Below are 22,561 nucleotides of genomic sequence, written 5' to 3'. Positions count from 1 at the left end.
TTTCAACATCATTATTTTTGAAACCTTAAGATTGTAAAAAATGAAAAAATTAATAAACTCCATTTAAGACACTAGAAACTGTAATTTTTAAATTTTTTGTAACATTCTTTTTAGAATCATGACCAATTCTTGATATTGAAGGCCAATATATCTGAATTTGTAACTATTTCAATGAGAAAAAGTTCTTGCATTACTTTTTGTATATTATCTATACATTTCAGTGCCTTAAATAAAAAATCTTTCCAACAGCATGCTATCTCATCCTTTTTTTGTGACAGAACGTAATGATTTTGCATATGAAATCTTTACCAATTTTAGCACTTTTATTATGACTATTTCTACTGTAAACCTAAAGCTGTGTAATTTTAATACTTTTTTTCAGAGATTACTGATACAGTAAAAGACTGGCAGCTACAGATGCCAGTAATTTACTCTTTATTTAGTTTCACCACTGTATTTATTATAACAGTAAATTTAGTTAAATGTTATTACAGTGTTAAACATGTAATTTAACGGCAAATTACAGCTAAATTCACAACAATATACATTTTTTACAGTATTTATGCTGTTTTAACTTAAACGTAGCATATTGTAAATATGGTACAGTTAACATAACTTTACAGTAACATGCTGCCATCTGTAGCTGCCAGTATCTTACTGTAAATTTACAGGATTGTTACTTAGAGTGAACTTGATGTTCTAATGATTCCCATCAGAACCGGTCCAATCCTCCAACATGTTCCTGATCATTGATCCTCCTGAATAATGTCCAGCCTTCTTTAAAGAGCAGAAAGATCAGTTTCTGAGACAAACATGTTGGTTTAAATGACTGAGAGAAGTTTGGTGATTTAGTGTTGAGTTCTGACATGGAGCAGAACCAGGAGTCCTTTCTACTCTGACATTCCATGGAGGATCTGATGGAGCTTCAATCAGAACCAGATGGTCCATTAGAGACCATCTGGTTCTGAATCAGATCCACAGGAGACATTATTTAGTTTTACTGTAAAAGTGGAAAATAATACTCAGTTTTGGATGTTTGAACGTCAGAAATGCAACCAGATTTATAAAGTTAATTTATAGAAACCTTTTCTTTCAGCATTACTCTGTGTTTAATCAGACTTACAGACTAATCCAGATAGAAACCTAGAAATTAATTTACTTCTGCCTTTGTGTTTCTGTGTTAATATTAATATTGGATGAAATAAATGAGTCCGTTTCATTTGGACAAAATGAAGTTGATGCAAAAACAGAAGAAAATGCAGTTAAATGTTTGTGGATCAAAGGTCATGTCCACCTGATATTTATGTGTCTGGATTTAAAAGTAAGTTCATTATGGCTGATTTCTGTCCTTGTTATTCCCACCTTGTTCATGAAATCCCAAACACTTTAACAAATTGCTTTTTACTGAGGTTGCTTTAATTTCCACCCCATAATGAGACAATTTCATTCCTCTATGAGTATAACTCTGTAACATAATTAAAATAATTCTTCCAGTTTCTCTTAGATGACCTGTTCCTTCATTAAAATAACTAATTATAAGTATGTTAATTATTAATTATAATTATTAATTCAAGTTGACATGAGTAGAATATGGCAACTTGATGTAAAACAGCTTTTCATAAATCATGAAAACATAATTTAAAATATTAAATCAGGCATTTTTATGTTTTTGAATCATTCTTTAAACTTTGCATACAGTCCAACAAATAGTCTAATATTTTCTGTAATGCAAATAAAGAAAAAAAATAACCTGAAATATTTTCTAACATTCCCATGACAACAAAACCCAACAGAACCTGGTATCATCACACAATGACAGATATGAACAGAACAGTTACAGTAGATAGAAACATCTCACCTCTCTGATGGTAGAAAAGATCCAGAGTATCTCGACGGATGCTTTAGCATGAGGCTCGCAAAGGACGACCGGCTGGGTTCTGGTTCTGTTCTGGTTCTGATTTGAGTCTCTGTTGGATCCTGACAGAAACATGATGATTAAAACTGAATCAGCAAAGAGGAGCAGCAGCAGCTTCATCACCACGTCTGTTCTGGCCTGATATAGTGAACGCTGTGTGAAAAGGGCTGTGTACAGTTAGAGATGGTGACCTCACCTCTGACCTTTGCTCTGGCTCTTATCTTTTTTGTGAAACAGATCTGTGGGCTTCAAGTTCATTTTTATTCTTGGTTCTTATTTCCAGAACCTCAGACATCAGACTGAGGAGACTGACTAAAAGATCCTAAAATGATTCCTCAAAATGAAATTAGGAATTTATTAGTTTCCCAATGCAACAAAAGCTGTTCTAAAAAAATATTCCCAATTATTACACAAGTTGTAGCTTTTAGGAATAATCTTATTGTTGAACAATTACTCTCAGTCAATCCATAACGTTAATAACCTCTTAAACCTGAATATCTTAGAAAGTAAAAAGGACATTTTTGGTTGAGTGAGAGGAGTTGAACCTCCCGTAGGACTTAGAGCGGTTTGGATCCTGGTTGAGCTTTACCGTGTTCGGTTCTGGAGGGTTGCTGGTTTATGAGCTTCTTTGCTGTTTGCTGAACTGGAGAGATGGCGGGAATCTGCTGCTCTTCCTGAGGGTTAAACAATTTAATCTAATGGAAACGTTCCCCAAAAATTAAGCAAACTTTGTTGCTTCAGCTTCTCCTCCTTTGGACGTCTGACATCACCTGAACCTGGGAATCAACATCCTCCTCTTTCCGTTTATCACACGGATCGCTTCGCTTCCATGTCTTTATGTTTTTAGCATCTTTTGTGTAAAAAATAAAAGGAGGTGCACTGCTGTATTGGTTTAGGTTTGTGCTGGTTTTGTGCGGCGCGCACATGATGCGTGATGGACAGGTGGTTGTTCTCCTGCAGTGATAATTTAGTGCGTACCTTCTGATCTATTGGACAGTTTCTTTCGACATCTGCTGGTGTGAGCCAATGGGTGACCCGTCAGCTTTTAAGTTTGCGAAACCACAAAAAAAAGACCCACCAGAACTGCACACTGTGAAAAGCTCAGGCTGATCTTAGAACAACAGGAGGTTCAAACTCCCCTTGTCCATTTTTAGCTCACAGGAAAAACAAACTGACCAATAAGATTTAGCCTTTGGCGTACCCTTTGACCCCCACAAACTCACACTGATGTGCGCTACATACAAAATGTTTTGGACAAAAGATCTTTATCTTCTCTCCACAATTTTGTTAAAATGGTTGGATAAAATACAACAGCTTTTCTTTTTTAGTTAAAGTACAATCTCACAGTGTGTACAGCTGCTGCTGCAACAATAAATACTCTCAGTCACTTGTGGCCAGTTTAGAATCACAGAGAAAATCTCCAAAAGGGAATCAAACTTAAAACTCTGAACTGAGAACTTCTGATCACATAAGAGCAATTTACAACTGTCATGGTGAATGATTAGTGATAACTATTGTCAGTGGTCCCTGACATTAATATGAGCAGGCAGCAAGGAATCATATATATATATATATTATTTGTAATAAAGGCTGAGCCAAGAAAATGTATATCCATACTTTAGCGATCTGGATGTTGAAGGTCTTATTTTAAATTTTACCAACACATGCTTAAATGCTCTAAATACGGTGGCTCCCTTGAAAACTATAAAAACTACCAAAAAGAAACGTTTGGAGCCGTGGCTCAATGAAAGCACTCGTACACTCAGACGGGAATGTAGGCGTGCTGAGAGGAGGTGGAAAAAAGATAAATTGCAGGTTTCGTTTGAAATTTTAAAAGAGTGTTTATTTAATTATCAAATAATGTTAAATTAGCAAAATCTAAATATTTCATTAATCTTGTAGCTTTGAATAAGCATAGGCCTCAAGTCCTTTTTAGTGTTCTGGATAGGATTGTTAATCCTTTGACCACATCTGGCCCTTTAGCCTCTGTTGAACTTTGTGAGGCTTTCTCTAAGTTTTTCACTGATAAAGCTACTCAAGCTACTCAAATACCCGAGTAGCTTTAGATTCCCATGAAATGCCGCAATGCACAGCTATTCTGGAGCATTTTCAACCAGTTTCATTAGAATAACTGACTTCAGTTATTAAACATCTGCAGCCATCAAATTATCCTTTGGATTGTCTTCCTACTCGTCTGATAAAAGACGTTTTTCTTACTTCTAGCCTATATATCCTAATGGTAATAAATGCCTCATTGCAGTCAGGTTGTGTCCCATCAATACTTAAACATGCTGTGGTTAAAAAGCCCAATCTGGACTCAAGTGTACTAGTAAATTTTAGGCCCATTTCTAAACTCCCTTTTTTATCTAAGGTCTTTGAAAAATTGGTTTATATTCAACTTGAATTCTATCTAAAAATCAATAATATAACTGAGAAATTCCAGTCTGGGTTTAAAGTTGCTCATAGCACTGAAACAGCTTTGCTTCGAGTTTTAATGACCTTCTTTTAACAGTTGATTCAGGCAATGTTGCGGTTTTATTACTTTTAGATTTGAGCGCTGCATTTGACACTGTTGATCATCAGATTCTTTTAAACAGATTAAAACATTGTGTTGGCCTGAGAGGCCCAGCATTTGAATGGTTCAAATCTTATTTAGAAAACAGAATTTTCACAGTTAATCTTGACCAATGCTATTCTGGGGCCAAACCTTTAAAGTATGGCGTCCCCCAAGGCTCAATTTTAGGTCCCATTTTGTTCATTTTATATTTATTACCTCTAGGTCAGATTTTCCATAAATTTAACGTTTCCTTTCATTGCTTTGCAGATGACGTCCAGATTTATATGCCCCTTAAACTAAAAAATGGAAATAATGAATCTCTTCAGCTATTGACAGATTGTTTGGCTGAAGTTAAATCTTGGATGGGACAAAACTTTCTTCACCTAAACCAAAGAAAAACTCAAGTTATATTATTTGGCCAAAGTCTTTACACTACAAATCCAGATCAGATTCTGGGTTCTTTAGGTCGGTTTTGTGAGACCTCAGTTAGGAATCTTGGCTTTACTTTTGATAGCTGTTTAAAGCTCGATAAACAAGTTAGTTCTGTCGTTAAATCGAGTTTTTATCACCTACGGATTTTAGCAAAAATCTAATCTTATTTTTGTTTTAAGGACTTTGAAGGACTGATACATGCCTTCATTACCACTCGTCTGGATTATTGTAATTCTTTATATAGTGGCATAGTTAAATCACAGATTCATCGACTTCAAATGATCCAGAATGCAGCGGCACGGCTTCTTACAGGAACCAGGAAGCACGACCATATAAGGCCTACGCTGGTCAATTTACACTGGCTGGCAGTTATGTATAGAATAGATTTTAAGATTCTTTTATTAACTTATAAAGTTTTAAATGGGCTAGCTCCCCCTTATCTTCAGGATCTTTTAAAACTTCAGTCTGTGTCCAGAACCCTCAGATCAAACAATCAGCTTTTACTTCCAGTCCCTCGGACCCGACTAAGGAAAGGAGATCAGGCTTTTTCTGTTGTTGCTCCTAATTTATGGAACAATTTGCCTTTTCAGATTAGATCTGCTAGCAGCCTGGATCATTTCAAATCGCTTCTCAAAACTCATTTTTATTCGTTGGCTTTTAACTGAAGCAATTTTTGATATTTGTTTTTATCTATTTGTGTTACTGTTGTTCCTGTGCAGCACTTTGGTGCAGTTTTATTCCCGTTTTTAAAGTGCTATATAAATAAATTTGACACTGACATATCAAACAAGTAGCCCTTCAAGTTACTCTACCCGTGAAGTAACTCCCAGTCTCAAAAAGGTTGGTGACCCCTTCATACAGACTCTTGAAGCCCTAAAATGATTTAACTCTATTCCCTGAAACACTGTCTTACCTGTGTTTGTGCTTCTGGTATTAAACTTTCTATTGTTTTTATGTATTGTAACCCCTGGCATTTTTTTGTTTTCCCCCGTTCTTTATATTGTATTAATATTTTGATGCAATAAAAAAAAGACCTGAAATTGAGTCTAACGTTCCCATGACAACAGAACCCAACAGAACCTGGTATCATCACATGGTCACAATGACAGATATGAACAGAACAGTTACAGTAGATGGAAACATCTCACCTCTCTGGTGGTGCAGATCCAGGAGATTCAATGTGGGCGATATGGGACCAAAGTTGTGAACGTAGTTCGAGTCGCCTACGCAACCTGACAGAAACATGATGATTAAAACTGAATCAGCAAAGAGGAGCAGCAGTAGCTTCATCACCACGTCTGTTCTGGCCTGATATAGTGAACGCTGTGTGAAAAGGGCTGTGGACAGTTAGAGATGGTGACCTCACCTCTGACCTTTGCTCTGGCTCTCATCTTCCCCACACAGAGTGGTTTTAGAGGGAGGGACTCCCTCCTCTCTGTCCTCACACTGATCCATGCTGCTGAATCCACATCAGCTCACACACACTTTCTAGCTTCACCTGCAGAGGAAACACACATCATTCATCTGCACATCAACTCTGATCATCCTTTACATCATTAGTGCTGGAAAAAGATCAGCTGCTCCTCCTCTGATTGGCTCTTCTTCTCTGCTTCATATCAGTGTCAGGTGAATGCAGTCAGACAGCAGAGAGGCAGAGGAAGCTGCCATCAGCTGCTGCACTTCTACTATCAGTCCACTAGATGGAGACATGGAGCAACATTTACATTCACTGATTCAACCTGAACAGGAAGTATTTTAGTTAATTATTAAACTCTACAAATAGATTATCTTATCAAAGTTCAACTATTTAATAATCTGACTGAATCAAAGACATTTTAAGAATAATATTTCATTTTGAAATGAAGCAGCAAGAAATTTGATGTTACTGGTCTGGACTGGAGTTTGATTCCTGGAAATAAAATGATAAATGAGTTTGATGAATGATGAATTATTTATAGATGCAGCTGTTTTCCAGATTAACAAAATAAATAAACATCAAGCTGTTCATAATGATTTTCTTCCAATTTATCAATAATTTAATAATCCTGTAGCTTAGCTTTCAAACAGTAGAGAAAATTAAACTTTGAGTTGAATTTAAAAGTGAACATTTTCTCTAAATATCATAGAATTGAAACAAGTAGGAAAGCTTCTTTAGATAAACTTCAAGTAGAAAAAACAAAATTAAACTTACAGTTTGTTCAAACAATCCAAAGACTTGAAGAAGAAAATCTGAACAACAGACTGAGACCCAACAGAACCACAGGAGAACCAGACTAATGCCAAACCTGAACAGAGACCCAACAGAACTGGACTTTTACCCGACATAAACCACAAGAGTTCAAAGTCCAGGTGTTATAAATGTTGAATAACTGATTATGTGAAACTCACCTGGTTTGTAGTTTGTTCTTTCAGAGCAGCAGAAGGTTTGCTGTAAAATCAGAGGCAGGTTGATCAAATCTTCATGAGGAAGGAGAGAAGTTCTGATGAAAATGTTTCATGATGGTTCATGATGATGATGCTGCTACCAACACTTGATTGGTTTTCTTTGTGCTAATCTTTTATTATGTTTTTTAATCTTGTGTTTTCATGGATGTTATGAATGAAACATAATTAGAGGAGAAATGAGTCCAGAGAAAAGAGCAGCTGGTTGATTCCTGCTGCAGTAACTGTTCTGATTATGAATACAGTCAGAATATGAACATAAAACTAAACAAACTGAACTGTAACATCACCACACTACTGCAGCTGAAACCACACATTGTTCTAATGCAGATTATTCCTAAAGCTCCTGTATAATCATTGATCATGATGTTAGTGTGGTGACCAGAGTGAGGACAGTCTCTGGTTAAAACCAGAATCAGCTGAGGAGGTTCTGCTGATCCAGGTTGAAATTTCATTTCAATCATCAACCTGAATTTAAAGTCAGAGTCAGATCAAGCAGCAGAGAGGTGGCAGCTTGTTCCAGACTCATTATTTACACATGCAGCTGTTTTCCTCCACAGCTGGAGGGAGGGGGGATGTTTGGAGGAGAGAACCTGAACATTCAACCTCCAGGTTTTACAGCTGGATTCTGACCTCAGCAGCTGGAACAACGACACAGATGAATCCAGTGACTCCTGGAAAATGGGATGTTTGGATCTGAGCAGGTCTGCAGATTCACTGACTGGGATTTATTCAGAAATGTCTCAGAGCTGAGAAGAGCTGAGCTTCTTTAGACTGAATGCTGGGAAACCTTCACTCCTCCATTCAGTGATGTTCAGGCTCTGAATGTTAAAAACTAAAATCAGTTGTAAACATCAGGAATTTTGTCCATTAATAGTGGTAATAATAAAACCAAACACTTCTGCTGTTAATTGAGTAAAGTCGCCATCTTGTATTTTAATAACTGTTGCTCTTTTTAACAAATCAATTTGATTAGATTTATTATTATGGAGAAACAACCATTAGTTTAAGTTATTAATTATGTTATTAGCAAATTAATAGAAACAAACTGGTGTATGGAGAAACAAACATGCCTCAATTAAGATAATCACCCTTCATATTACAGTTACTGCCATTACCACATTAGCTAAAAAAGCTAACATCTACGATTTTCCATATGTAAAGATTGTAAATATGTAAAGATTGTAATTTTTTGAAAAAAAAAAATGTTTATGTCCAGAATTATTTGCCAAACAGAGTAATTTACCTGCAGCATTGTTCATTAAATTATAATGCTGAGAGGTTACCAGGACTCAAAGGCAAGCAACTACAGACACGAAAAGCAGTGTTGACAAATGTATTTAATTAAATACTATGGAGAGAAGGTGGAGAGGCATTGATCTGCAGCAGAAAGGAGGAACCAGGCCAGAGGAGGAACTGAGAAAAGGTGATCGGTTAGACAGGGGAGTAATGAAGGGAAAGATGGTGTAACCAGATTTTGGCTTACTGTCTGAGGTTTAACATGAGTGGAGGTGAGTATGTGGGTTTCCCAGGAGTTGGTGCAGTGTGGGGTTTCCAGATGGAGGAGTTCCAGCTCCTGCAGACAGCAGCTTAGTGGTGGTATTCAGGGTAAGGTCTAGTGGACCAGCAAGGATCAGGTAATTCAGCAGCATGGAAAGGTAAAAGGTAAAGGATTTATGAGGAAGGAATAGATGGGAGAGTCAGAACAACATTGATTACAGCTCATGACTGATACAGAGCTGACACTTGCTCAGCTCTGTATCCCTCATCCAGTACTTGATTACCTGATCATCTTTGGGCTGCTCACAAATTTGATGTTGGCTTAATTAAAGGTCAAGTTCCAATTCACATCACCTCAAAATCAAGTTTAAGACCCCATGAACATCAATATCCCCTAAAACCTGAAGCAATTCAAGGAATATCCTCTGCTGTCAATTCAATAATATAGTTTCATTATTGATATATATATAGTTGTTCACGATTTTGGAGCGTTGTGGAAACTGCTCTTTTTTGAGGTCAGATGGAAGTCATTTTGCATCACAAACTTGTTTCTAAACTTTTAGATGCTGTAATGCTCCCATTGGCTATTGCTGTAGTTAAATGTGCAGCTCACACCAGTTCCAAAGACCCCATCTCGCTAGGCAATGTGGCAGCTGACACGGCTGCAAAAGCCGCAGCACAAATGCCATTAACTTCCGTGCTGGGCAAAGTACAAAAACACTCAGTACCGTTGCCCTTTTTACACTAAACGATTTTCAATCTCATGCAACATCTTCGTAAAACATGGTGCTGTTTCCACCCCTTCTGTGTGTTAACACATGGTGTTGACCATGAAACAGGGGTATGTTAAGAGAAATGGATAAATTGTGGTTTACAGTAAATTTTTCAAACACAGCTCAAATTTCTTGTGAAAACTGCATTATTTGTGCTTAAAACAACATTGCAAAAGGTCACAAAATGGAAGGAACAGGAGTACACCCACAGACATACACATCTTTTCAGCAGGTTATGATTTGAGTTTATTGAACTAATACCTTGTGAAAAGAAAAAATATTGTTTGGTGCTGGTTGACATGTTTTCAAAATGGCTTGAAGCATTCCTAGTTCAGACTGCAGATGCATCCACCATTGCAAAAATCCTTTTAAGGGAGGTTATTTGCCACTGGGGACTGCCAAGGAAAATTTCTAGTGATAATGGTATTTTGCAATCAAATCAAATCTTAACTGAACTCTCAAAAATGTTAAATCTGGACTTAACAAAACATTGTTCATACCACCCACAGTCAGGGGGGCAGTGGAACGTGAAAATGGGACTGAAATTAAAATTGAAAAACAGGTCTCAACTGGGTACAGGTTCTTCCAATTGCATTAAGATGACGAAGAAATAACCTCGGCCCATTTGAAATTTTGTTTGCAGGTCCTCCAAACCTGGGACTAGGACCACATGACAGTTCTGGTTCAGAACTGATCACCTGTGATGTTAACATGATTAATTATTGAATATCTCTAATAGAACACATGAAAACCACCAGAGCCAGAAGCCTAGCAACAGGCAATAAGCAATAGTTTTGTACTTCACAGGAAACAGACCAGACTCAAAGACTGGGCGATTATTATTAGACATAGAAACTGTACCTAATAACAAACTGCCTGAACCTGTTTTTAACTGAAGGCTGCATTTTTCTCTGTGTGTAATAATCTAATATGTTGAGGCCTGTCTGTGCATGGAGGGCTGTGCTTCTTATCATAGGTATCTGTGTATGAAGAACAGTATGCAGTATATCAGAGAGGTGTTTTCCTTTATCTAGTTAGAGCTCTTCTGAACAGTGTAACTGTTGTGCTCTCCATCTGCGCAGATGAAATAAAGCTGTATTTTGTTCTCTCTTTAACAAGGTTTGGACTTTGTTAATTCTCTCGCTCCACAGGAAAAAGATCACTTTCTTGTGTGACACTTGTGCATCTGGAACTAACTGTAGAGAACCAATACTAAGCTGTAGTGGGACATGGTTAAAAGCAACTATAGGAATCAATCAATCAAATTTTATTTGTATAGCACATTTCAGCAGCAAGGCATTTCAAAGTGTTTTACATAATAAACACAAAAACACAAAGTCATGGAACATAAAATCAACAATCAAAAACTACATCAAGTCAAGTGCCATAACAATGCAAATATAACACTGATTATATTTAAACTACAAAAGTCAGCCAAAGGACTTTGAGCTACTGGGCCCTTCAAATCTCAAAACTCAGTGAAATGTGATATTTAACCTACAAATATCTTGAGGAAGAAGAGAGCAGCATCGTGGGAAGAAAAGGAGGAAAAATAGAGTGTTGCAAATAAAATTAAAAATTAAACAGGAGGAAGCAACACTTATGTTTGTTGGACCAGAGGACAATGAAGCTCCAGTGAGTTGCAACCCCCACTCGCAGCAGCTCCAGCAGCAACAGCACTTTTATATCTTACGCTGCCAGATAAAGGTGAAAATAACTCCTATTATATGTAGTCCCTGTGGTAAAACACCAGTTTATGATACAAAGAGTTATCACCTTAGAAGTCAAGCAACCAAAGACCCCAAATTTTAAAACTTAGACGAAACTGAAACATACTCTGTGATACAAGTGCCAAAGAATAGTTTCCACATGCATGTTTTCCATCCTTAAGCCTTAGAGGAAGCAAGGAAAGCAGAAGAATTAGGAGTTTCAGCTCTTTCTTGCCATTTCACCAAGAGGTGGTGGTAAGGATAGGTTAGTGGTCCATCTGGGAATAGAGATAAGACAAGTTTTGATGTAGTTTTAGTTTCCTAAATTCAGGGAACTGGACGTGTTGAGAAACCTGAAAAGACTTTCATTTGAAACAAAGGCTTCTCTTAAAGAGTTCAGAGGCAGAGCGGCCACAAAGCTGATTTGTTGGCTTCTGCAAAGAAAATAATAATTTGGTATTGTGATCCTGTTAGTGGACATCCAGAGAGTGAATGATCTGCAATGAGTTAATACATTGTGCCATGGAATTCCACCAATTAAAAAAAAATTATTAGAGATTATAACTGTATGATAGAGATATAATATGTAATGTTTTAGGACAATAGTCATCTTGAAGATTCAGATCATGTCTGCAGGTTCTGAGTTTCAGGTAGAAGTTCTGAATGAAACAGAAAATATTAAGATTTTCCCACTTTATGCTTCAAAGCATTGACCTCTGACCTTCATGGGATGGGAATGTTTTACTTTAACTAGGACTTTCTGAAAGGCAGAGTTGATGAAAAAAATCTTTTGAATGCAAATATTTAAATTTGAACAGGAAAAGAACAGAATGAGCAGCAATTGAACCAAATTCAGAAGAAAAATGTTTTTATTTAAAACACATGAAGAAAAACTGCAGCAAATTTACAAAAGGAAGATTTAATATTCAAATCTGACATGTTGAGAAAAATAGGAGCCGATAGAAACAGAAACTGATCAGATTGAGAAAAAAACTGATCAATATTTCAATGAAATCTGATGAATGAAAGGAAAAAATAAGAGAAACAACATCTTGATATTCAGAGTGAAGCTTTGACTGGAAACAGACAGAAAAACATGAGGATCCTGGAATAATCCTGGAACAATCCTGGAATAATCCTGGAATAATTCCAGCTTCCATCTTTAAAGGACTGGAAGAAGAAAAAGTTTCCAAGGACTCAATCAGAATCGTTTCACCAAGAAATAGATTGTAGAGACTGAACTATCTGTTCAACAGTGAGAGAGTTTCTCTGACAGGAGGAAAAACTTTAGACTCTTTAGACTCAAATCAGCTCAGAAACACTGAAGAACCAGAACTGAACCAGAACCAGAACCCAAATCCAGGAATCAGAGGTTCAGTGAATGTGGTGTTGAAGGTGTGGAGGAGGATCAGTGAGTCAGAGGAGACTCTGTAGAAGGACAGAATGCCAGCAGGACAGTCCACATACATGCTACTCTGTTAGAGACAGAGGAGGAGGAGAGACCAGTTCCTATGTTATTGTGCCTGACAGAGTAACCATCATCATCAGAGCATCTCAGACTCCAGGAATGATCATTATATCCAAACAAACAGTCTCTACTGTCTCCTTTCCTCCTGATTCTTTGGTAACTGACTGATATCTCAACTCTTCCTCTCCACTCGACCTCCCAGTAACAGCGACCAGTCAGACCAGTTCTACACAGCAGCTGATTCCTGTAATCAAATCTGTCTGAATGATCAGGATATGACTGAAGCTCCTTCACACGTGTCACCTTCCTGTTGTCTGCAGACAGTTTGAGGTTTCTGCCCACTGTGTTTGTGTCGATGGTGAGTTGACAGGAATCTGATGAAGAGAACAAACACAATCCAGCTGCAGTTATTGATCATTTATTGACACTTTGACTCCTGAATGAGTGATGTGACAGTTTGAAGATGGTTGAATGTGAGCTGCTTTGTTGTCATGAATCAGATGAAAAACACACTTACATTTCCTCAGACCTGGAGTCAAGAATCGGCCTCCAGCAGGCTCCACCCTGAAAGGAGGAGGGGGGTCAGACCATCAGTCTCTTTCAGCAGCAAACATGGACATTACATGTCTCTCAGACACACATTGTCCTCCACTGAGACAGGAACAATCAGTAATGAACAAATTGCAGATAAATCATGTTTTATTGTGTTTTCTCTCTGTAACAGTTTAGATTTAATTTGTGATTCTATGCATCAGAATTTCAGGATGACCTGCGTCTCTCTAACATCCTTAACTACAGTCATTTTCAATAAATTATAATATTTATGAAAAGTATTTCAGTAACTCGGCTCACAAGTTAAACACATCATACAGATTAATTCCCCACAAACTGTTTTAAAGCTTTTATTTGTTAATGATGATGAAAACATTTCTGATCAGATTACAGATCAATAAAAACTATTAATGCAGAAATGTGGGTCTAATAAAAAATATGTTTAATATCTGCTGAAGTTGTTTTAAAACCTGACAAACGAGCCTCATGGGAACCATATTCTAATTTATTGAATATGACTGTAAATATGAGATTATTGACATTAATCCAGTAACAGGATGTGGAGGAGTTTAACGTTACTGGGACATTCATGGCAGGAGACGCTGCGCTCCATGCAGTAATCAATGTTACTGCCAGTTCAGCTGCTTACAATTATTTAATGTTTTATTTATTGCAGTCGATTTAAACTAGAAGCTGGTAAGATTACATAAAACTTATCAGTTCATGATATCAGGGAGGCAAAGGCACCAGAAGCATTGATTACTTTCAAACTAACCAACAAATCAAAAAGCTCAAAGCAACTTGGATGTAACTTGTAACGCAACAATTTATAGAAATGTAGTGAAGTAGAAAGTACAGATACTGTAAAATGTAGTGGAGTAGAAAGTACAGATAATGTAAAATGTAGTGGAGTAAAAGTTCCCAGGATTAAATCTACTTACGTACAGAAACATGAAAACTGTCCTTAAGTTCAGGAACAAAGTTCTTGTCCCAACAACAGGATCAGGTGAAGGACCTCTGCAGTCCCATGATGCTTCCTCTCCCTCTTCTAAACCATCTGATGGGCTGATATCATCCCTCTACTTTATCAATAAAATCTGATTCTTTCTCTTATCACGATTCCATTATTGATCCTAAATGTGACGTCAGAGCTGTGGATCTGGAATCTGATTGGTCGGATGGATATTTCCTTGTTTTCCAACATGTTGGGAATTTTTCCCAAACTTTATTGAACATTCCCAAAAGCTTTCCCAACTACTGAAAACCTGAACACATTAGTCTTTTCTTGGATCTGTCTAAATGGTTTTATTATTGTTTTTTAATTTCTACCAGTCAACAGAGCACAATTCTACTTTTTCACCATCATTCACTGCAATTCTTCATTTCCTCTGGAAAACAAGGGATTTCCATTCTCTCCTGATTCCTTTCATTCTTTGATCATTTTCCAGATGTCGCCCCCTGGTGGAGATCAAACTACTAAATGGATGAAACTATTAAAATTCTCACTTTCTTTCTTTGACTCATGAATTGTTTTCTTCACTTTTTATATAATTTATATTTCATTAAATCCTGAAAGTTGTGAGTTTTGTTTAAAATCTAAAGTTCTGTATTTTTCTCTCCCAGAACTTTAAACATCCATCTGACCAACATGGAGTTACTTTTCTTCTCATCTTTACTTCTTGGGGCTGATTGGTCTGGAGCTCCATCAAATATTGTTTTAAAGTCTTTCTGCCATCAGTGGATCATCATGGAAATCTAACTGAACTTAATTTATTAATTTAGTCAGAGTCCCTATTAAACTATTAAACCATCTCACTCTTTAATTTTCCTTGTGAGCCGTTCTTAGTCTGGAGAATATTCCAGAAAACTGGGTGATGATCTCTGCCTCCAGATGAGGCGTCTAAATATTTAATTATCAAATTAAACATTCAGCTTCAAACTAAATGTTTCCCAGCAGACTGACTAAAGACATTTCTCCCTCTTCCTCCTCTATCAGACCTTCTCTGCTCCTGCAGCAGGTTCCTCCATACCTGAGAGCTTCCAGTCTCCAGTGTGGATCCTTCAGTCCAGCCGACAGCAGCTTCACTCCTGAGTCTCCTGGATGATTGTAGCTCAGGTCCAACTCTTTCAGATGGGAGGGGTTGGAGGTCAGAGCTGAGGCCAGAGAAGCACAGCCTTCCTCTGAGACCAAACAGCCTGATAAGCTGCAGACACACAATTCATCACATGATGAGAAAATGAGAACATTGAGGTAGAAACCAAGCCCAGACAGACGGATTTGTAACATGTGGAATTAATAAGAAATCCAACCAACTGCTGGGATCTGTAATTATGCTTCTTTTTGCATCAATTTATCAAGAGCCCAGAGTTACCTGAGAGTTTCCAGGTTGCAGTTTGGACTCTTCAGTCCAGCAGAGAGAAGCTTCACTCCTGAATCCTGCAGGTTGTTGTTACTCAGGTCCAGTTCTCTAAGACTGGAGGACTGGGAGCTGAGAACTGAGGACAGAGCTTCACAGCTTCTCCATGAGAGGTTACAGACACTCAGTCTGAGGAGACAGGAAGGAAAATCTGGTATTAAACAATTCATCATAATTTCTTTTTTCCAGTCAACAATCTCTTTTTAGATAAAGAATGATTTTACAGATGCTTATGTGCGTGGGGTGAACTGGTTCATTTTACAATTGGGCCTACACAGTGGCGGAGCCAGAGGGGGGGCCGGGGTGGCACTTGCCACCCCCAACAGAGCCCTGGCCACCCCACTGGAAATGGTCATTTTAAAATATACTTATGAGATCGGCAAAGATTTGCCAGGAAAACTGTAATTTCCGACTGTCCCTGAAGGCAGCTCGATGCCCGACGCTGTTCATTGGTTAAACTGACATGTTGGTTCCTGCTTGATCCAAAACACATCAACGGCTTTAGAGTTACACCGTCCAGGAGTTTTGCAGGTATTTCCATTTTACCGCTCAGCAGTAACCGCTGTTACCTTCCTAATGAGAGGCGGCACTTGTCATACATTTCTAAAAAGAAACAAAATGGTTGTGCACCGCTGCATAGTGCCTCGTTTATTATATTAGCCATGCTAGTGCTGATAGATCGTGTTTTAGACAGATTCTTTTAACATGTTTTAGTGACATGCTGCCCTCTAATGTTTTATTTCTCCCAGCTCTTGCTTGAAATGTGTGGAAAGAATATGTGAAAACCATTAAGTTTTATAATGACTGAAATGTAAGTAGGCTATGTCATATGAAACCTAACTAGTTATATTAATTAATTTAATTACTCTATTTTTAATTAGTATTATTTTAGCTAGCTTCAGAAAACTAAAAACTAGTTTAAATAATAGTTAAAATGGTGTCTCTGCCAAACAGTCATGGAGTCTAAATACCAGGCTTATTTTGTGTAGACCCAAATGAAGAGAAAAGGGAAAATCTCCCAGTTCTTCTTAAAGAGGCAAAAACCAGGACCAGGACCAGACAGAACCCTGCAGCAGTGACCAGGACCAGGCAGAACCCTGCAGCAGTGACCAGGACCAGGCAGAACCCTGCAGCAGTGACCAGGACCAGACCAGGACCACAGAACCCTGCAGCAGTGACCAGGACCAGACAGAACCCTGCAGCAGTGACCAGGACCAGACCAGGACCAGACAGAACCCTGCAGCAGTGACCAGGACCAGACAGAACCCTGCAGCAGTGACCAGGACCAGACAGAACCCTACAGCAGTGACCAGGACCAGACAGAACCCTGCAGCAGTGACCAGGACCAGACCAGGACCAGACAGAACCCTGCAGCAGTGACCAGGACCAGACAGAACCCTGCAGCAGTGACCAGGACCAGACAGAACCCTGCAGCAGTGACCAGGACCAGACAGAACCCTGCAGCAGTGATCAGGACCAGACAGAACCCTGCAGCAGTGACCAGGACCAGACAGAACCCTGCAGCAGTGGCCAGGACCAGACAGAACCCTGCAGCAGTGACCAGGACCAGACAGAACCCTGCAGCAGTGACCAACCTGGAGAATCCAGCCAGGAGACTCCAGGCCCAAACGTCACCAGCGGGTTAGAGGCTGTGACAGAGAGTTATTAAGTATTAAAATCCAATAAGCCTAATTCTAAAGGTTAGCATGATGCTATTTGCGTTTTTTATTGTCTGTTTATGCATTTCACAATTAAGTTCCAGAGAGAGATGAGGCTGATACAGATTCAGAGTCAGACTCTGGGGAGGAAGACAGTGAAGCAGAAGGAAAAGGCACTGAACTGCCCCCACCCAGCACAACCTATTGCACACCAGAAGCACCAGTTTATTTATTTATTTACTTTTGATAATTTGTTTTTCATATTCTGGGCTCTGAGTTTACATTTACATGTTCACTGGTCCATAGAGCCGTTTAACGTCTTGTTTGGTCATGGCAAATCTTAGTTAAATAAAGAATTTTAATTTGAGTGTGAGAAAATATTTGTTTCCTTTCGTTCATCATTTGTATATGGACCCGTCTGATAAAGCCTTGCTCACACTTTGGCCTCCCCTTGGAAAAAAGTCTAGCTCCGCCACTGGGCCTACAACCTTAAAAGGACTGAACTAATGGAGTTTGGAAAGATAATTATGAAATTATACAATAAACAAAATTAATCTAATGTCAATTTTTAAAAAGATATGAATTTTGCTGCTTTAATATTTAACATTCTGTCCAGCTGCTGAAGGAAATCTGTTTCTCTTCTGTTCATCCACCCACAGTGGGACACACATTGAAGAGACAATGCACCATTATATAAACTGAAACATGATATAAATCATCATTTGTGGATTTCTATTTATCAGAAAACAGTAACAATCTTTATCCTTACAGAGCTTTGTTGGAGGCTTTAACCACTGGCAGCAGCCTCAGAAGAACCTCCTCTGAAGCAGAGTATTTCTGCAGGTCAAACACATCCAGATCTTTTCCTGATGACACTAAGATGAAACCCAGAGCTGACCACTGAGCAGGAGACATTTATCTGTGGAGAGACTTCCTGAACTCAGAGACTGTTGGATCTCCTCCACTAGAGAACGATCATTCAGTTCATTCAGACAGTGGAACAGATTGATGCTTTTCTCTGCAGACACATTCTCACTGATCTGCTCCTTGATGTACTGAACTGTTTCCTGATTGGACTGTGAGCTACTTCCTGTCTTTGTCACCAGACCTTTTAGGAGTCTCTGATTGGTCGGCAGTGAAAGTCCCAGGAGGAAACGGAGGAACAAGTCCAGGTGTCCATTTGGACTCTGTAAGGCCTGGTCAACAGCTCTCTGATGGAGACTTTATATTTGGTTTATTAAATAATGAAGATTTCTTAGATATTTGTGTTTCTTTCATCACATCACAACCAGAGTTGATGAAGGTCAGATGAACATGAAGAGCAGCCAGAAACTCCTGAACACTCAGATGGACGAAGCAGAACACCTCTCTGGTACAGACCTCTCTCCTCTATAAAGATCTGTGTGAACACTCCTGAGTACACTGAGGCTGCTCTGATATCGATGCCACACTCTGTCAGGTCTGATTCATAGAAGATCAGGTTTCCTTTCTGCAGCTGATCAAAAGCCAGTTTTCCCAGAGACTCAATCATCTTCCTGCTCTCTGGACTCCAGTGTGGATCTGTTTCAGCTCCTCCATCATACTTGACCTTCTTCACTTTGGTCTGCCACCAGGAAGTGGATGTACATCTCAGTCAGGGTTCTGGGCAGCTCTCCTCCCTCTCTGGTCTCCAACACATCCTCCAGAACTGTAGCAGTGATCCAGCAGAAGACTGGGATGTGGCACATGATGTGGAGGCTTCGTGATGTCTTCATGTGGGAGATGATCCTGCTGGCCTGCTCCTCATCTCTGAATCTCTTCCTGAAGTACTCCTCCTTCTGAGGGTCATTGAACCTCTGACCTCTGTCACCATGCCAACACACTGAGGAGGGATCTGATTGGCTGCTGCAGGTCGTGTGGTTATCCAGAGGAGAGCAGAGGGAAGCAGTTTCCCCCTGATGAGGTTTGTCAGCAGAACATCCACTGAGGTGGAGTCTGTAGCATCAGTCAGGATCTCCTTGTTGTGGAAGTCCAGTGGAAGTCGACTCTCATCCAAGCCATCAAAGATGAACAGAACCTGGAAGTGTTCAAAGCTGCAGATTTCTTTGGTTTCACTAAAGAAATGATGAACAAGTTCCACCAAGCTGAACTTTTTCTCTTTCAGCACATTCAGCTCTCTGAAGGTGAATGGAAATATGAACTGGATGTTCTGGTGGGCTTTGTCTTCAGCCCAGTCCAGAGTGAACTTCTGTGTTAGGACTGTTTTCCCAATGCCAGCCACTCCCTTTGTCATCACTGTTCTGATTGGTTGATCTCTTCCAGGTGGGACTTTAAAGATGTCTTCTTGTCTGACTGTTGTTACTGGTCTGTGTGGTTTCCTGGATGCTGTTTCAATCTGTCTGACCTCATGTTCATCATTGACCTCTCCAGTCCCTCCCTCTGTGATGTAGAGCTCTGTGTAGATCTGGTTCAGAAGGGTTGGACTTCCTGCTTTAGCAATTCCCTCAAATACAGACTGGAACTTCTTCTTCAGACCAGATTTAAGTTGATGTTGACAAACTGCAGTAAGATTTTCTAAACACAAAAAATAAAATCAGCAACTAAACAAAATCATCTTCTGAAGATGATTTGAATAAATGTGATTCCATCTCTTCATACATCAGTAAATGTCTGATTTATCCATCAGGATTAAATCTCTTTAGAAATCCTCTTACTGCTCTCCAGATGGTCAGCCAGCTCCTCCTGCTTCATCCTCCTCAGGAAGTTCAGTGTGATCTTCATCACTGCCTCTCTGCTGCTCCTCCTCTCCTCATCATCCTCTCTCTCTGAGCATTCTGGGTAATCTGGAATCAGAATTTTCTGGATCTTCTTCAGCTCGTTCTTCACATAAGTGATAATGTTGTTCTCCAGCAGCTGCAACAGAATAATAAATACAGTAAACCCTCGCTATAATGCGGTTCACCTTTCATAGTCTCGCTGCTTCATGGAGTCTTTGTGTAATTTTTTATTCCACAGAGCATTGTATACTTTGTCCTGATTGGCTAAACAGTCTCTCTGCTTCTTCTCTATCTGTGTTGAGGTTTAATATGTACATGTATGTAAAACCGCTTGACAAATTTAAGTCTGCAAATTCTCTTGCAATTTCAAGTTTCTCTAAAACCCATAATGTCGACAAACGTTCTGCAAGACAAAGGTACTTGCTTCCAAAAGGCAGAGGAAGATGCTAACTATTGCAGAAAAAGTTAAACTTCTGGACATGCTACTCAAACATTATCGACATCATGTTGGTTTAGAAGAACCTTTTTTCCCCAGAAGAACAAACAGCGACAATAACTTTGTTCATCTCTTGAGAAAACACACCTGCACCGCGGGCTTTTTGTGATGTAACTTAATGAGCCTCTGCATCCTTCAGTCAGAAGATCAGTGAAATACATGTGAGTTACTATTTGTCCTGCTGTACTTTGTATTTTTTTTCTCATAATTTTTCATTTTTTCCCGTTCTAATTTAATGACTCAGGTCGCGGTGCTGATCCCTGTAATTTGAAGCCTTCAATTTGTATTGATAATTTTTTTTACAGTACAGTAGTTATTTGTATAAAAAAAAACAAAAAAAAACAAAAAAACCTTTACAGAGTACTTTTATTTGTCAAACAAATGCTTGGGCCTGTAAAAAGGTTTTGTTATTGAGTTTCAATGTATTATGGAGTATGTCATTGTATAATAATTGTAAAAATAAATAAATAAAGGTTACTACTTCACGGATTTTGTCTTTCACAGGTTCTTTTTAGAACGTAAACCCTGCGAAAACATCACATTGAAATTATGAAGCCAAACACCAGATGAATGTTGAACAGACTGACACTCCTCTGATCTACAAAGTGCAGCATGGAGAATAGAACTCATGAAAAAGTGGTTCATATACAGACCATAAATATGGAGTCCAGCTGTGTTTGATGCTGCTTGGCAGAAGGATCACTGGGAACCTCTGAGCTTTGCTGGTCCACTCTGTGGAGGAACCAGGAACAATTAGGAAGTCAGGAAATATTCATCCAGCAGTTTTCACAGAGGAAATCACCAAGAGTTTCACACTAAAATCCTGAAGGCATGAAAACAGACCATCACATAAACAAAATACAAAGAAGTTAGAAAGAGTAAGATGAACTTCAAGGAACAAGACCAGTAACATCAGAATCACCCTGTAGACTTTTTAAAAAGTTGGTGCTGAACTTTGACTTCATTCCACTGTCAGCAGATTTGATGTTAATGGAGACCATGTCCCAGAGTTTGGGGACAGTAGAAGTGAAGACTATGCCTAGGGGTGTAGCTAAACAATAATCTCATGATACAATATGATATACGATATTCTGATCAAAATGCGATATGTATCAGAATATTTGGTAAATGATACAATTCGATACAAATCAATGCACTTTTTTGATTTTCTGATGACTGCTTAACAAGTATTTCACAGTGGGTTGTGGAAATGTTTCTAATGTTATTCTGACATGGAGCCAGGAAGATCATCATCATCATCATCAACACCCAGACATGAAGATATGAAGGTGTTTTTATTAGAACTGATCAGGTGATTTCTGCTGATAATGGATCAAACCTCTCTGGAAATATAACTGGAAACATCTTAAACTTACTGGAAGGAAAGTGGATATTTGTTCTTGGTTCCTAAAGAAATGGACCCTCTTATTTCCAGAACCTCAGACATCAGACTGACTAAAATTCCCTGAACAAGGAATCATGTTAAAATGAAATTGGGAATATATTAGTTTCTGATGCAACAATAAAGCTGCTCAAAAAGAATATACTGTGTGCACAATTATTATGCAGGTTGTAGATGTAAGGATTTATTTTATCTCGGTCAATCCAAAATATTAACAACCTCTCAAACTTGAATATTTAAGAAAGTAAACTTTTGGTTTTCTTAGGACAATATCAATTATTTAGAAACTATTAGTGTGCAGAATTTTTATGAAACTGAATTAAAACTGAAAATTTTTCCATCTGACAAAACCTGACCGATGCTACATGGGGATTTTCCGGCTTCAGCTGCTTAGGGAAGCTTTCCATTTCCAAGATTCTTCATCAGATTTGACAAGATCTTCCAGGCTATTAGTGGAAGAAACCGTCAGCTCTGAGTCAGTTTC

At 38.6% G+C, this 22,561-nt stretch overlaps 1 protein-coding gene, 1 long non-coding RNA gene and 1 pseudogene across 2 annotated transcripts; all 3 read right to left on the bottom strand.

Annotated features, from left to right (window-relative positions):
* Positions 1-1,868: 1,868 nt before the first annotated feature.
* On the bottom strand, positions 1,869-8,915 carry LOC129353055 (uncharacterized). The gene is made up of 6 exons (XR_008604970.1): positions 8,833-8,915; positions 7,293-7,332; positions 7,096-7,189; positions 6,271-6,402; positions 6,053-6,136; positions 1,869-1,977 (listed from the first exon to the last, which is right to left on the bottom strand). It is a non-coding gene; the product is annotated as an uncharacterized LOC129353055 (long non-coding RNA).
* Positions 8,916-9,455: 540 nt separating this feature from the next.
* On the bottom strand, positions 9,456-18,633 carry LOC129353066 (ribonuclease inhibitor-like). Its single transcript, XM_055022268.1, has 6 exons — positions 18,193-18,633; positions 15,721-15,894; positions 15,379-15,552; positions 13,314-13,360; positions 12,928-13,170; positions 9,456-9,508 (listed from the first exon to the last, which is right to left on the bottom strand). The coding sequence occupies exons 1-6, from the start codon at positions 18,336-18,338 to the stop codon at positions 9,456-9,458; spliced, it is 837 nt and encodes a 278-aa protein (XP_054878243.1). The 5' UTR covers positions 18,339-18,633.
* Positions 18,624-21,395, bottom strand: LOC129353064 (NLR family CARD domain-containing protein 3-like; annotated as a pseudogene).
* Between the last annotated feature and the right edge of the window lie 1,166 nt (positions 21,396-22,561).

Source organism: Poeciliopsis prolifica, unplaced genomic scaffold (assembly GCF_027474105.1).
Source record: "Poeciliopsis prolifica strain line A6 unplaced genomic scaffold, Auburn_PproV2 SCAFFOLD083, whole genome shotgun sequence".
Taxonomy (NCBI): Eukaryota; Metazoa; Chordata; class Actinopteri; order Cyprinodontiformes; family Poeciliidae; genus Poeciliopsis; species Poeciliopsis prolifica.
This window is presented reverse-complemented; position numbering and strand designations above follow the sequence as displayed.

What these genes read in the sequence shown, in the direction of transcription:
- LOC129353066 (XM_055022268.1), bottom strand. Translation starts at nt 18,338, where the DNA reads ATGTCTCCTGCTCAGTGGTCAGCTCTGGGTTTCATCTTAGTGTCATCA. An exon ending in TGCAACCTGGAAACTCTCAG is followed by an intron (nt 15,553 to 15,720) that starts GTAACTCTGGGC and finishes GTGTGTCTGCAG; the next exon opens with CTTATCAGGCTGTTTGGTCT. An exon ending in TGGAGACTGGAAGCTCTCAG is followed by an intron (nt 13,361 to 15,378) that starts GTATGGAGGAAC and finishes TCCTCCTTTCAG; the next exon opens with GGTGGAGCCTGCTGGAGGCC.